At 38.2% G+C, this 14,780-nt stretch overlaps 1 protein-coding gene and 1 long non-coding RNA gene across 10 annotated transcripts in view; one reads left to right on the forward strand and one right to left on the reverse strand.

Moving 5' to 3' along the window:
* Nucleotides 1-14,780, forward strand: part of LOC103105779 (uncharacterized) — a 69,567-nt gene that overhangs the window by 36,761 nt on the left and 18,026 nt on the right. The window lies entirely within an intron of this gene.
* Nucleotides 1-14,780, reverse strand: part of CCDC148 (coiled-coil domain containing 148) — a 371,756-nt gene that overhangs the window by 10,878 nt on the left and 346,098 nt on the right. For all 9 annotated transcript variants that reach the window (XM_056793901.1, XM_056793902.1, XM_056793897.1 and 6 more), the window contains one exon: nt 332-449. In XM_056793901.1, coding sequence (XP_056649879.1) covers nt 332-449 — 118 coding nt within the window. The remainder of the gene's footprint in view (nt 1-331; nt 450-14,780) is intronic.

A 14,780-nucleotide genomic window follows, 5' to 3' on the forward strand; every position in this document is an offset into this window, starting at 1 on the left:
ATAAACAATTCTGCTCCCCTGAAAGAAGGTCTGTGTTTGGAAAGAATATTAGAAAATCCAGGTTGGAATTCAAGTTCTGCTCACTGAGTGACCTTGAGCAAGGAACTTCCCACTTCCCAGCCTTCACAACTGTAAAATGAAAGAGGTAAACTATCTGAACCAAGTGTCATGTATCTAAGTTCTATATCTAAGTTCTTTGATGTATCCAAATTCTGAAAAGTTAGACTTCAAAAAGCAGATGTCCTGAAATGAACTTTAATAATGATCACATTAATAGTATTTAGAAGACTCCTTAATTGCATATTAAAATATGCAAATGAAACAAAATCACCTGTTTCCTGAGGGCCTCAAGCCTCTTCTCTCTTTCTTCTTGTTCCTTTGTTTCCTTAATGGCCATTTCTTTTTTCTCTGTCCAGCGTTTTTCCAGTAATTCTTGTCTAAATTTGACCCTTTAAGTAATAATACAAAAAGATATTATATGGCTGACAAATAAAAAGAACAGAACAGGAGGGCAGAAGCTGCTTCAGGTACTATCTCAAGCCAGTACATGTTATTCTAAATCATTTCCACCCCACCCCAGCAGTTCTGTCATAGAAGAGATCTTAAAACTTTGTTTAGTTTGTCATTCATTCTCATAAAATTCTCTTCTACTCACTTTTAATCACACTTCTTCCAGGCAGTAGTGAAGCTCAACTATCCCCTAAAAGACAATCTCAGACTTATTTTTAAATATTTCATAGAGTTACAGAGTGCTAGAGCTGGGAATGACCTTAGAGATCAATACTCCCAATATTTCAGCTCTGTGCCATTAATAACAATAACACAGATTTCCACCTTGATGATTTGAAATGTTAAAAAGACAATTTCACTGATAGCTACAGATAACATTTTTAGCCAGAAGAGTAAACAAAAGATGATACTCCAATACTGCACTCAAAATGTTATTACTGTCAGAATATATCTAGGAAAAATATATTTTTGAAAAATACTTTGGACACATTTTCATTTATTTCTGCTCTAGGATGACCTGTTTTCCTTGCTAAGACTATAGAAATGCACTTTGACATCTGTAGATGGCAGCAAAAAACACGATTCTTCCCTTAGCATTCTTTCCACTTGAGCTATTCCATTTCCGTTGAAATTCACAACTATTAATACAGGGCACAAAACTATCTAAATATCTAACCATATCCATTCAGTGTTGGAGTGGGGAATTCTTCTCATAAAACAACTATTCTATTCTTCTGAAGTCACACTGAATTTTAAAGATGCAAATACTGCTTTCAGAAATGGTATGTGCCAGGCTTTTTGAATAGCAAGTACTATGCCACTAACACCTCTTGTCTGCCAAATTATATCAATTATTAAAGGTTTACACTGAATAGCTTTTGTGGGGCACCTGTTCTGCCAAGTCTTGGTGTATAGGGAACACACCTACATTTTTCATTGATTCATCTCATCCCAGGCTCTTGCCTCCCAGGAGATGCAGCAAAGTATAGAGGAAAGAGAAATGAATGAGAAGACAGAGTAACTGGAAGCAAATCCCACCTCTGCTACTTATATGTGACTTGGCAAGCAATTTAACTTCTTCAACTATAAAATAAGAGTGTTGGATTAGATGGCCTCTGAGATCTCTTCCAGATCTAAATAAGTGAATCCCAAAGTAAATCCAACATGTAATGAATCCCAAGCCTTTATCAGTGTTTTATCCCAGGCAAAGGATCTCCTGTTGACATAGGCAAGACATAATCATTTTTAAAAAATTAAACCACAGATTACATTCTCCTCTCTTTCAGCTCCCCTTGTCATATATATGGATATTTTTGTAATCCTTACCTTCTGTCTTAGAATCAATACTGTGTATTGGTTCCAAGGCAGAAGAGTGACAAGGGCTAGACCAGTGATGGTGAACCTATGGCACAGGTGACAAAGATGGCATGCAGAGGGCTCTCTGTGGGCATGTACACTGGCCCTCTTCCCCCATTGCCCAAGTTCATTACTAGAAAGGCAGTTAGACTCAGGTGGAATTGCTCCCCTCACTCCACCACACCTGATAACAATTTTTTTCAATGGGAGCTCACAGGCAACAGAGCTAAAGGGGATCAGAGTGCTCAGTGCTCCCTCCGCCTCTCTACACTCCTTGAGCACATTCCTCACTTCACCTTCCCCTCCACTTCATTTCCTGTGTGGAGTAAGGGTGGGGTGGGGCACGGGCACCCAGCACTTGTTTGGGGAGGGCACAGCATGCAGTCTCTAAATGTTTGCCATCCCTGAGGGTTAAGTGATTTGCCCAGGGTCACACAAATAGGAAGTGTCTGAAGTCAAATTTGAACACAGAACTTCCTGCCTCTAGGCTTGGCTCTCAATCTGCTAAGCCACCTAGCTGCCCCCCTCCCATTATGGATATCTTCTTACACTAAACAGAAGATAAGTGAGTATCTATGATGGTTCAATTAAAAGACACCCTGGGATTTCCCAGGACCATACCCTAATTTTCACAACCTTCACAATGTTTCAATTTCTTTGGAGTATGTAGCATTAAGTGCTCTATAGTAGGGTTTCAGATTGCTATAAAATTTTTTTTTAAAAACTGGCTTGTGCTCAGAGGAACCTGACTTAAAAGGCATGAGAGTTAGTTGACGACATTCAAGTCCAGGGTATAGGAAAGGATGGATCACATGCTATATTGACCATCCAGTAATCACCAAAATTAAGGGGGCTGCCCTAATGGTCCTCTTGGCAATTTAGTGATACAGAAGACCTATCCTAAACATCTTCATTTCTAAGGATGCTATAATTGAAACTAGTCTTCAAGAAATTGTACATACATCTGCTTTCCCTGTCACCACCCACCCCCCCCCCTTCCTATTGGGAAGTGATCTGAATAACTTCTTGGCAAAAAAAGGACCAAACAATATGGCTAAATGGATCATCTGGAAAAATTTCCCCGCAAACATTTCACCATGGGAGGTGGTCATCTTTTCTTCGTTAGACCAGGTCAGTGAAGCGAGCGTTGACTGCTAAGTGCTGGGCGGTGAATTCCCAAACAGGAATCCTGGGTTCAGCTCTTAATCTGGGTTTTTCTTCTTGCCTCTACAAAGGCTGAAAGTGCTGCAGAAAGGGTACTTTCAAGTCCTCTGGGGGGAGGAGAAGCATCCTAGAGTTCAAAAGCAGCAGCTGCTGTAGAATCAGGTGCAGCATTAACTAGGATCTGAAGAGGATTTGGCTTAAGCCTGGGGGCCAGAGCGCAGTTGCCTTGACTTGAAGCTTCCCTATAGAAAGGGAGAGTTTATCTGTGGTTTAGAAGCTGTTTCCTAGGTGCCCCAACTCCAAGGGATCAGTATTCAAATGCAAATGATTTTGCTTAACACCTTGAAGTGTGGTAACTAACTCCCTTTGGTTCAGAAAGTGTTGGGCAAACCCAACTTCTCCTACCTCCCCTTTTGAAGCCAAAGCTTACTCCAGCCTCAAAAGAAGGCACATTAAAGGCTCTGCAAAGCAACAGACAGGAACAGTGTCTACATAAATTTTTTTTCCGGGTTTGGTGGAGGATGAACTAGAACATGCAAGAGTCTTAAAAAAAAAAAAGACAAACTTCACCTACCATCTGAGTATCACATCTAAAACAGAAGAGTGAAGTAGAGTAGATAGAGTGCCCAATCTGGAGTGAAGAGGTCCTGGATTCAAATTTGACCCCAGGTACTTCCTAGCTATGTGGCCCTGGGTAAGTCATTTAACCTCAATTACCTAGCCCTTTACCACTCTTCCTCCTTGGAACCAATACTTAGTATGGATTCTAAGACAGAAGGTAAGAGGTTTAAAATAAAACACAAACAAACAAACAAACAAAAAACAAAAAAAAAACAGTAGAGCAGCAAGGGCTCTGCAATTAGACTTAAGTGACTTATCCAGAGTCATACAGTTAGGAAATGTTCGAGACCACATTTGAGCCCAGGTTCTCTCAACTCCACATCTGGAATTCTGTCTGCTCTACCCCAGCAAGAATTTTAATGATTGTACCCTAATGACTGGATGGATATCTTCACTCCTTTATTTCTCCTTTATATCACTCCTTATATCACCATATATATCACTCCTTTGTATACTCCTTTATACACACTTTCCACTAAAGAAGGAAAAGGCTGTATTTTGAACATGCACACAGAGGTAGTGTTTTTTGCTAAACTGCTTTGCTTCTTTCTTTTTTATTCTTTGTTACAAGGAAAGACTCCTGGGTAGGGAAGGAAGGGAGGTCTGTATTCAGTTGTGAAGGTGATATAAAAACAAAGAATGTCTATCAATTTTAAAAAATATATAGGAGGAACAAAATAAATTCCATCAAAAGCTCTTAGCCTGAGGTAGCCTTTTATTAAAAGAGGTATGAACCACTTTTCTAGGAAGGATTTTGCAGCTCCAAGGAGTGAATGTCTTTTATCACTCCATAAAGGAAAGTTTGCTTGCTTAGAAAAAGTAAGTTGTCCCATCCTCCTGAGTTCCAATCTGAGTTGAAAGGGCATAAATATGAACCTCAGGAATAGGGACTTTAGAAGCTCTGGAGCTAAAATATGGCAGTGGGAATGACTGGATTATGTTTAAGGAGGGATCCTGGGAAGCCATTAAAAACACTGGAGTTAATCTATTGTCAAAATAATAACAAATAAAAGGTTTGGCCCAATGATCTTTCTGCATCTTTCCCCTGATATTCTTTAAGTTTAGAGCTTTAAGCAAACAACAGACAATAGAATTTGATGTGGATAAGAATTCAGCAAGGACTTTAAGAAGTACCTGTTACTTCAAACCAGTTATTAGATGGAGGATGCTCCTTTGAGAGGTTCTTGAGGAGCCACTTCAACTCTTCATTACACTCAATTCTCTAGAATCCCTTGCCCCCTTGTCTAATTGTCAGTCATGCCTTGCCAAACCTCAACCCTGGATTACTTCCACTATCTACTCTTTACATTTTTATTCCTATGCTGCTGGATACTCACCTGGAGAAAATAATGAAACCATGTTGCCTGGGTCCATTGTAATTTTATGCAATCTCAATTTGACGTCACTGCAGCAAGTCCATCCTTAAACCTCTCTAATTAATTTGCTATCCCAAACCTTTCCAACAGTCCTCCCACCCCACCCCCACCTCAACCTAATCACTCTCTTGGCTGAGGACCTTGCTTCATACTTTATTTACAAAATTGAAGCTATTCATTGAAACCTCCCCTCCCCACACTCCATCTCATGTCACTCAGATATCTTCCCCCACTATTTCCTCCTTAACACCACTCTTGCACGAAGTGGTAGACCTTCTCCTCAGTAAAGCCAATTCCTCTTCATGAATCTAGGTGTCACAGTGGTTAGAGTACTGAGCCTCGAGTCAGGAAAACTCATCTTCCTGAATTCAAATATAGCCTCAGCCACTTATTTAGCTGTGTGACTCTGGGAAAATCATTTAACCCTGTTTGTCTCTGCTTCCAATCATCTGTAAAATGAGTAGATGAAGCAAATAGCAAACCATTACAGTATCTTTGCCAAGAAAACCCCAAATGAGGTAACAAAAGAGTCAAACATGACAGCAAAATGACCAACATCATCCTTGTTCTGTGATATTTGTTCTGTCTTCATCTACTGGCTCCATCCCTGTTGCTTACAAATACACCGATGTCTCCCTTATGACTTTAAAACCAACCAACCCACCAACCAACCTTCACTTGATATGCTTTCCACAATATTGATCAACCTCCCTTTCTCAGCTATACTTATCCCAAAGCACAGGTCTCATTGTGTCACTACTCTGCTTAATAAGCTTGAGTGCATCACTTCTAGAATACAAATATAAAGCTTTTAAGTTTTTGTTTGGCCTTTAAAAGCCATCACCAGTTGGCCCCTTCCTCCTTTCCCAGTCTTCTTAGACATTGTTCCTGTCCTTTGCACATTCTATGTCCAGCTACACTAGCCTACTTGCTATTCCTCACTCATGACATTCTACATCCTGATACAATGTTATTGCATTGGTTGTCCCTCATGCCTGGAATGTTCTCTCCTACTTCCCCTTCTCTTAGATTCCCTGGTTTCCATAAAGACTCAGCTCAGATTCCAGTTTCTGCAGGTGACCTTTCTCAATTCCTCTGGGCTGGTGCCTTCCCTCTGAGATTAGCTTTTATCAGGGGCAGGTAGGTAGTACAGTGGATAGAGTGCCAGGCCCAGAGTCAGGAGGACCTGCATTCAAATCTGGACTCAGACACTTTCTACTTGTGTAACCATGGACAAATCACTTAACCCTGATTGCCTAGCTCTTTCATCTCTTCTGCCTTAGAATTGATACTAAAACAGAGGGTAAAGGTGTTTCTTTTTTTAGGAGAGATTATCTTTCATCTACTCTGTATATAGCTTGCATATACATAGTTATTTACATATTGCCCCCCCCCATTAAAATTGGAAACTCCTGTGAGGACAGGGGCAGTGTTTTTTGCCTGTAACCCTCACATTTAGTATGGTGCCTTACTAAATCAATGCTTTTTAACTGAATAATTGACAAGGGAGAAGCCAGTGCATAGGGAAGATCTAAGATTCTATGTCTGCCTTCTTGGCCAATGTGGGTAGTAATGCTAAAAGTATAACTCCTCAATGACATGGATCAGCTAGATGAATAATATCATGCCCCTTGGGGCAGCAATACATACAGGCAAGAGGATCATTCAAGTGCAGAATCAGCCTCAGAGCTGGAAGTTTATTCAGTACAATTCATTCATTTTCATATATGAAGAAATTAAGATCCAAAAAGGAAGCAATTTTCCCAAGGCCCCTCAGCTAGCTTATGGGAAGAGTAAGGACTAGAATGTGAAATTTCACATTGGGGAACTTTTTTATTTATTGGGCAGGGGGTGCCCTTACAAACTATATGAGAACCCCTGTTATTTTTGGTATCATGAAGTAGATTTGTGTATAGAAATGTATTTTGCCCCATAATACAGAGTGATTGGAAATATCATGTCGACAAGTTCATTGAGTGAATTTGAGGGTGTTAGAACTGTCATTTTTTAAGATTATAAAGAGAATTGTAAATCTATTAGGTACTTTGATACTGCAAGAACTTTGTCAATGTTCTTTTCACCAATACAGATTCACAAAATGAAATCCCTCTTTAATTTGGTACATTAAAAAAAAAAACCCTTATCTTATGCCTTAATGTCAATTCTAAGACACAAGAATGGCAAAGGCTAAGCAATGGGGGTTAAGTGACTTGCCCAGGGTCATACAGCTGTATCAGCAGAGGCCAGATTTAAACCCAAGACCTCCTGACTCCAGGCCTGGCATTTTATCTCCTGGGCCACCTAACTGCCTTGGTAGATTGTTTTTGCTGTGACCAAAAAATTCATCACCTGATGACCAATGTAGTAAATGCCATCCTAGCCAGACTGGTCGTTGGATATCAGGAGGGTAGTCACCAGATGTGGAATGTGAGCCTTCTCCAAATTTGAATTTCATTGGCATGATCTTTGAGAGGCTAAAGTTGATGAGACATCAGAGTGGGATGTAAGGGTAGGTTCAGCCTTTCCTGGAGTGATTCTTATAGTAATCCCAAGATATTTCTGGTAGATTTTTAAAGATGTGGTATTTGGATGGCATTTCTTCCCCACCAAGGAGCTATGTCAAAACTTTTATTAGCTATATTGGAAGGGAAACCACATTGAGGATTTGCCCCTAATAGTAGTAGAATGCTTAAATCCTTTCACTTTGTATTACAAATATAAAGAAATGCTTTTAAAAGCTAAAAGCTAAAAATTGAGCTTAGTTATTAATTCTATGCTAGCTACTTTTAAAAAAAGATTGTTGACAGGCACATGCAATTTTTGATAAGCATAATTTCACTTAAAATGTTTTCAGATTCATTAATATTCAGAACAAAACAAAAATACCACATTACTGGAAATGGGACTTTATAAAGCCCTGCTTCTAATATGTGCAACCACATTTTCAGTCAATGATGAATGATGCTTTTTACTTTATAAAATCGCTACATTGCACCACTTGGATTTAACTATATTTAGCCTCTGCTAATGATAACAACAAATGGCAAATGAAACATTTTAGTCTGTTCTCATTATTAAGGAGATACACATCAAATATAGAATTCCTCTCTGTCTCTGCTTGTGGTAGAGTAACTGTGACAACAAAAGAAACCACAATCCTTTCCCTCAAAAAAGATTTAACCAAATAAGAATAATAAAACTTGGCTCCTACAATACTGCCAGAAAATCCCCTTTATACTCCCTCTCTTCCTTCCCAGGCCTCTTACAACTTCTGTGCAAATCAGACATCAAAGGGGTCTCAGATTTAAACAGTGATTCAGCAGCCCAGGGCAATGAAGTCAAGTCTGATTCTCTATCAACATAGAAAATGATTAGAAAAGAGCTTTCACCACCACCCTACAATTTAGCATTCTTTTCTCCTGAGGTAAAACCAGCAGAGTAGAACAGGACTTCCTCAAGCACCTTGGGGGGCACCATTGTTTTAAAAGCAACCCTCTTACCTAAAAAGCAAAAACCATATAAAGTGCAAATTCACTAAACTGAGACTTTTAAACATATGCATAAACAAAAAAAGAAATACTTCATTTTTTATTTTATAAGTAAAGGTATACATTCATATACCTATATTTATGTATATAGGTATCATCTATGTGTAGTTATATGCATGTATACATGTATATGTGTATGAACATATCTGTATATGTAATAAAGAGAACACGTTTTGCTTTTGACACATGTTCAGAGGCTGTGTAAACAACCCATTCAGAGTCCTTTCCTTCAGCTGGAATTTTTTCTCTTTCAAGTTTCAACACTTTTCCTTTAACATTGTTTCTCTTAAGTCTGACCTCTCACCAACTCTTCTTTTCTCTGAATATGGAGACTGAAGGGTAGAATTCTGGAATGGAAGCTTTTCATTTTCAAGAACAGACAGCCACACAACGCAATGCATCTATCATATTCCCAAAGGATGAGGACAACTTTCCTTCCTTACTCTTGCTACTAGATCTAGGGGGAGAGAGAATACAACTCTTCTCCAGCACCAATTTGACAAATTCTGTTGTCCACAGTTCCATTTTTGGAGGGGGGGAGCCAAAACGGATATCCTGTGAAAACAGCAAGAGACAGGCCTGTTGCCTATGTGCCATGGTCCAGTACCCACACTGATGAGGAACACAATTGAAGCAGCTATCTCCAATTGGCAACATAGATACAAAAAGTTACAAAGATTCTTTAATTTCATTTTTTTTTAATATGCCTCTATCTCCTTGCCCACAGATAAGTGTAGTCAGAAATGAAACTTTGAAACCTTGTACTTTCCTTTCCAAGTTTCTTCTAAGGATAAGAAGACTTTGTTTCCTCTAGGAAGAAAAGGAGAGGAAAAACCCCAGGAGGACAATAACAGCAACTGACATTTATACAGTGTTTTCACATACTTTTGCTTATTGTTCTCCCTATTTTAGAACTGAGGAAACCAAAAGTAGGAGAACTTATTTGCCCAAGGTCACATGGTAATGGCTAATTAATGCTCAGATTCATGGTTTCTTCATAGTAAGCTCAGCTCTCTGGTATCAATATTCACATTTTAAAGAAGAGGCCAAGGATTTGTTAGAACTTTTCAAGGAGGTAAAGTAAAAAAATCTAGTGGAGTCAAAAGACTAGGGAATAAATCTTGCATAAGGAAGTGTCTCTAGTAAGTCTGAATTATATTGATTTTGCTATGTTAGCTGAAGCTTACCTTTGTATTACCTAGTTTAAAAAGGAGGAAGGAATGGGTTGCTAAGGAAACCAATAGTGTAAAATAAAAGTTAATTTTTAATTTTCATGGCATTTTCTTTGAAAAGAGTAAAGCACAGATCAGAAAATATGTATGTGTTTTCCTGCATTTAAAGTAAAAGAAGAGTTGTTGGAAGTAGATGAGGACTACTTCCATGTTAATAAATTTTCACATAGAATACTGACATGAGAGTCAGTGCACAAGAGGAGCTAAAGAATAGTCTTCTTTATGTAGTAGTTCATTAAAATATAACTCATTATTTTCATAGATCAGAATATACCACAGACTAAATCATAGCTTATAAAACATAAAAAACATACTGTTATGACATGATTAGCCTACTATTAAATGGTTGTCTGTCCTGTTCACCCCAAATGAGTGTATTTATTCTTTTTTTTTTTTAAACCCTTACCTTCTGTTTTGGAGTCAATACTGTGTATTGGCTCCAAGGCAGAAGAGTGGTAAAGGCTAGGCAATGGGCGTTAAGTGACTTGTCCAGGGTCACACAACTGGGAAGTATCTGAGGCCAGATTTGAACCTAGGACCTCCCATCTCTAGGCCTAGCTCTCAATCCACTGAGCTACCCAGCTGCCCCCTATATTTATTCTTATAGATGTATCTCCTAACCCAAGTAGAAAAGGATGTTTTACTTCTTAAAATCATGACCAATGCTCTGCTTCTCACATGTTTAGAGAGTTAACTTTGAAGCCAAGAAGATCTTTTTCAAGTCTTACTGAGGGGTAGTGATGTAGCATAATGGACAGAGCACCAGGCCTGGAGTTGAGAGGACCTGGGTTCAAATTTGGTGTCAGATACTTCTTAGCTGTGTGACCCTGGGCAAGCCCCTTTACATTATTGCCTAGTTCTAATCTCTCTTCTTCCTTAGAATCAATACTTAATATCAATTTTAACATAGAAGGTAAGATCTAAAAAAAAATTTTTTTTAAAGTCTTGCTGACACACCCTGGCTGTGTGACTCTACGGAAATCACTCAAACCTTTTTTCTATTCTAGGCATTCTCTAAAACTATAAATTGAGGAGAAGGTGCTTATTTTTTTTTAAATTAAAAGAAACCAAGGAGAGATTATGGGGAAGTGATAAGCGTCTAAAGGAGCGCAGTTCTCTCACAAATACCCCAGTAGACTCCAAAAATGCACCAGAAGGAACAATGATAAACAAAGAGATAATTAGCTAAATCCTGTTTGGTCCAGGGCTGTACAAAAGGACTGTAAGAATACTGACAAAGGAGCAGAGACAAGTGAAGGTAAGTAGAAGGTGAAGGACAAAGCATTCCTATATTACAGTGGGAGCAGAATTGGTCCAGCACCAAACCAGGAAGGTGTTGTGGGGGCCTTGAGTTGAACCCCAGGTTCAGGATGGTTAACCCTTGCAAGAATGCAAGAATCCATAACTTAGCTTAGAAATTAAAAGAAATTTATTAATTTAGAAGTCATGTTGAATTTGGCTGGGAGGACAGTGTGCAGGGATGGATACTGCCTCCTATTGAAGATGTATTGTAGGCTTTTTATGTCTTTTGACAACAGGGGTTTGGTGGCTGGAAATGAAATGAGGTCAGGCAGTAGTGGAGCATATTTATTATCTGACATGGGTTTGTGTCCCAAAGACACAGGGGGTGACCCTCATAGTTTAGGGAACAAGTAGATGTCCTATCTGTGGCCATCTCAAAATCTAGGGGACAATCCAAGAAGAATATATATGCTTTATTTTCTTTATTCATTTGGTTGTTGTTGTTTTATATGTCTTCTTTCACAACATGATTAATATGGAAGTATGTTTTGCCTTATGGCACATATTAAATTGCTTAGTGTCTCAGGAAGGGGAAGAAGAAGAGAGGAAGAGAAAGAATTTTGAACTCAAAATGTTATAAAACGAATGTTTAAAAATAATAATCACAAAAAAGAAAGAAAATGAATGTTTAAAAATTTTTATATATACCTTTTTAAAAAAAAAGGTTGTGTATGACAGTGAAATCATGGGTACAGTCTGTATGCCTGTGACATTTAACATTCATAGTCATTTCAACTTATCAAGATATAACTTTACTGTATAAATAAAAATAAGTCATTTTTTAAAAGTTAAAAATGTTTAAATTCAATGAGTAAAGTGATATTTTTATAATTACTGGCTCTTTCTCTACTGCCTATAAACAAGTTCATGTCTTCCCACTTGATCTTTCCTTTCTGGCTAACTATTGTCCATTATCTCTTTTCTTTTTTCTTTACAAAGTCCCTAGATACAAACTTTATTTTCAATTCTAACTTGAGAATTCAGAACAATTATCATCTAAAAGACAAAAGACAAACACAAATGAGGAATTTGATGACATTTCTGCTCTCTTCTTTCCTTTGTGCTGAAACTCTTTGAAAAGACCTCTACCCTAGGTGCTTCCATTTCCTCTCCTTCCTTTAAAATTACCAGTGGTCTCACAGTTGTTAAATCCAATGGTCTTTTCTCAGGCTTCATTCTCCTTGATCTCTGGAACTTTGGATACTCTCAGTCATCCTCTCCTTGATATTCTTCTCTCGGGGACAATAGTGGCTTTCAGGATACTACTCTCTCTTCGTTTTCTTCATAGCTGATCACACCTCAGTTTTAGGCCCTCTCTTCTCCCTCTGTATTGTTTCATTTTAGGCTTCCATGGGTTTGATTACCATCTCTATTCTGCCCCTGCCTCTTTGCTGCCCTCTATTCTCACATCTCCAAATGCCCTTCAGACATCTCAAAAGACTGTTCAGTAGACATCTTAAACTCAACATATACAAAGCCAAATCATAATCTTTTCCCCTAAATCCTGTCCACATCCTCCTATCTTCCCTATTACTGTAAAAGGCAGGAGCATCCTTCCACCTTCAGACTCAAAACCTTCTTTAACCCTTAGCCAAGGCCTGTGGATTTTATCTTTTCAACATGTCTCCAGCAATACATCTTCTTTCCTCTAACAATACCACATCTGAACTATTGCAATAACCTATTTGTAGTTCTGTCTACATCAAGTCTCTTCCTTCTCTAATCTTCATTCAGCCAGTAATGTGATTTGCCTAGAACACAGAGTCAGATCATGTCACCCCCCTACCCACAACTTGGTAAAATCCAGTGACTCCCTATTGCCTCCTGGATCAGATATCAAATATTCTGTTTGACTTTCAAAGCCATTCATACTGGAGCCCCCTGGGGCTAGTACTCTTTGATGCAGTGACACTGGCCCCCTTGCACAAGACACTCCATCACTAGGCTCGGGGCATTTTTTTCTGATTCTCTCACATGCCTGGAATTCTCTCCCTCCTGTTCTTTGCCTACAGGTCTTCTTGGCTTTCTTTGAGTCTCAATTAAAAATCCATCTTCTACAGAAAGCCTTTCCCAACCCCTCTTAATTCTAACTCTGTTAATTCTTTCTGATTTATTCTATATATAGCTTGTTTTTATATATGTTTGTTGTCTCCAATTGGGTGATAAATTCCCTGGGAGAATGTTAAAGATGATTATAATTTTAAACTATTAAAAAATGTCTATTTTTATATTCCCCAGTACTTATCACAGTGCTTGATACATAGTAGTCACCTAATAAATTTTATTGATTAAATAAATTTAGAACATAGTCTCCATCTCCCTGAAGACTGATAGATGACCAACTTATTCTATGTTCAGTTTCTTAACTTCAAAAATGATAATTTTGTATATGTATAATCCTGATTGAATTGTCAGTTCTGAGAAGGGGAGGGAAGGGAGGGGAGACAATTTAGATCATATAACTTCAGAAAACTTACGTGGATATTTGTTAATGCTTGTAATAAATAAAATAAAATATCTTTTATAATAAAAAAGTTACAATTTTGAGCAAACAGAACCAACATTTCTTGAACCAAGAAAGGCATAAAAGGTGATAGGTATGATGTTTCCCATAGTATATATTACAATCCACAAATGTAACTGGGCTGTTGGTAGATTAGCAAGCCTTTTCGTAAATGCCCTGATTTCCAAGCATAGGCCTATGTACACATTAAAAATTCTGAGTCTTTTATAACATAAAACCAAGTACTCCAATTACATGCAAATGCTAGATCCATTACAGGCCAGGGTGGATTGTAGAGCTGCAATACCCTGGCATATCCATCAGAAAGATTAACCAGTAGCAAATGCTCCAAGAGATAAAAACAAAATAACATTACACTATGGAAGCTTTCAAACCACAGAGCAGTAGCAGATACTAATGATAATCCTCCAACCTCACTGTGGTTGCTCAGATTTGGGAAGGGCTATAGAGAATAAAAAGCCAAAATATTTTGATAAAGTGATAAAGGCTGTTGTTTAAGTTTGTTAGACTCATACTTGGGATTCCCCCCGCCCCCTTTAATTAATTGGGAACTATTCAAAGAAATAGTCATACACTCAAATATGATATATACTATAGGTATTTTTCCTTTGTTCCTTTCCTTTTGTTTGTTTCCTGTTCTTTCTTTTTGCTCTTTCCTTTCCCCTTCTTTCCTTTCCCCTCCTTTCCCTTCCCTTCCCCTCATCCAGCTTCCCTTCTCATGCTCCATAGCTCAGGTGTTCATTTCTCCATCAGGCTGCAAATACAGCTGGTCCAATAATGATAATATGGGAGCTTTGATATGCTCTGCTTCTGACCTGAGCCACTTTGACTCTCTTCAAGAGAGTCAATTTAAAGACAATTTAAGACAATTTAAAAGAGGGCAATTATAATTTTAAACCAGAAAAAAAAATAAAGAAACAAAGAAAAGATTATGGGGAAATTATGGTGTTAGGATCTAAAAGAACCCAATTCTCCCACAAATACCCCTAGAAGGGCTCTAAAAATGAACCAGAAGGAACAATGACAAATACAAATAAAAATAATCAGCTGGAGGGTTCATGAAGCCATTCAGTATTTTCTCTTTTCTTAGAAAGCTCTACCTTGTAAGAGTCTTCATTCTCTCACTCTGCTCTCATCCCTTCCCCTC

This window comes from Monodelphis domestica, chromosome 4 (genome assembly GCF_027887165.1).
Source record: "Monodelphis domestica isolate mMonDom1 chromosome 4, mMonDom1.pri, whole genome shotgun sequence".
NCBI lineage: Eukaryota > Metazoa > Chordata > Mammalia > Didelphimorphia > Didelphidae > Monodelphis > Monodelphis domestica.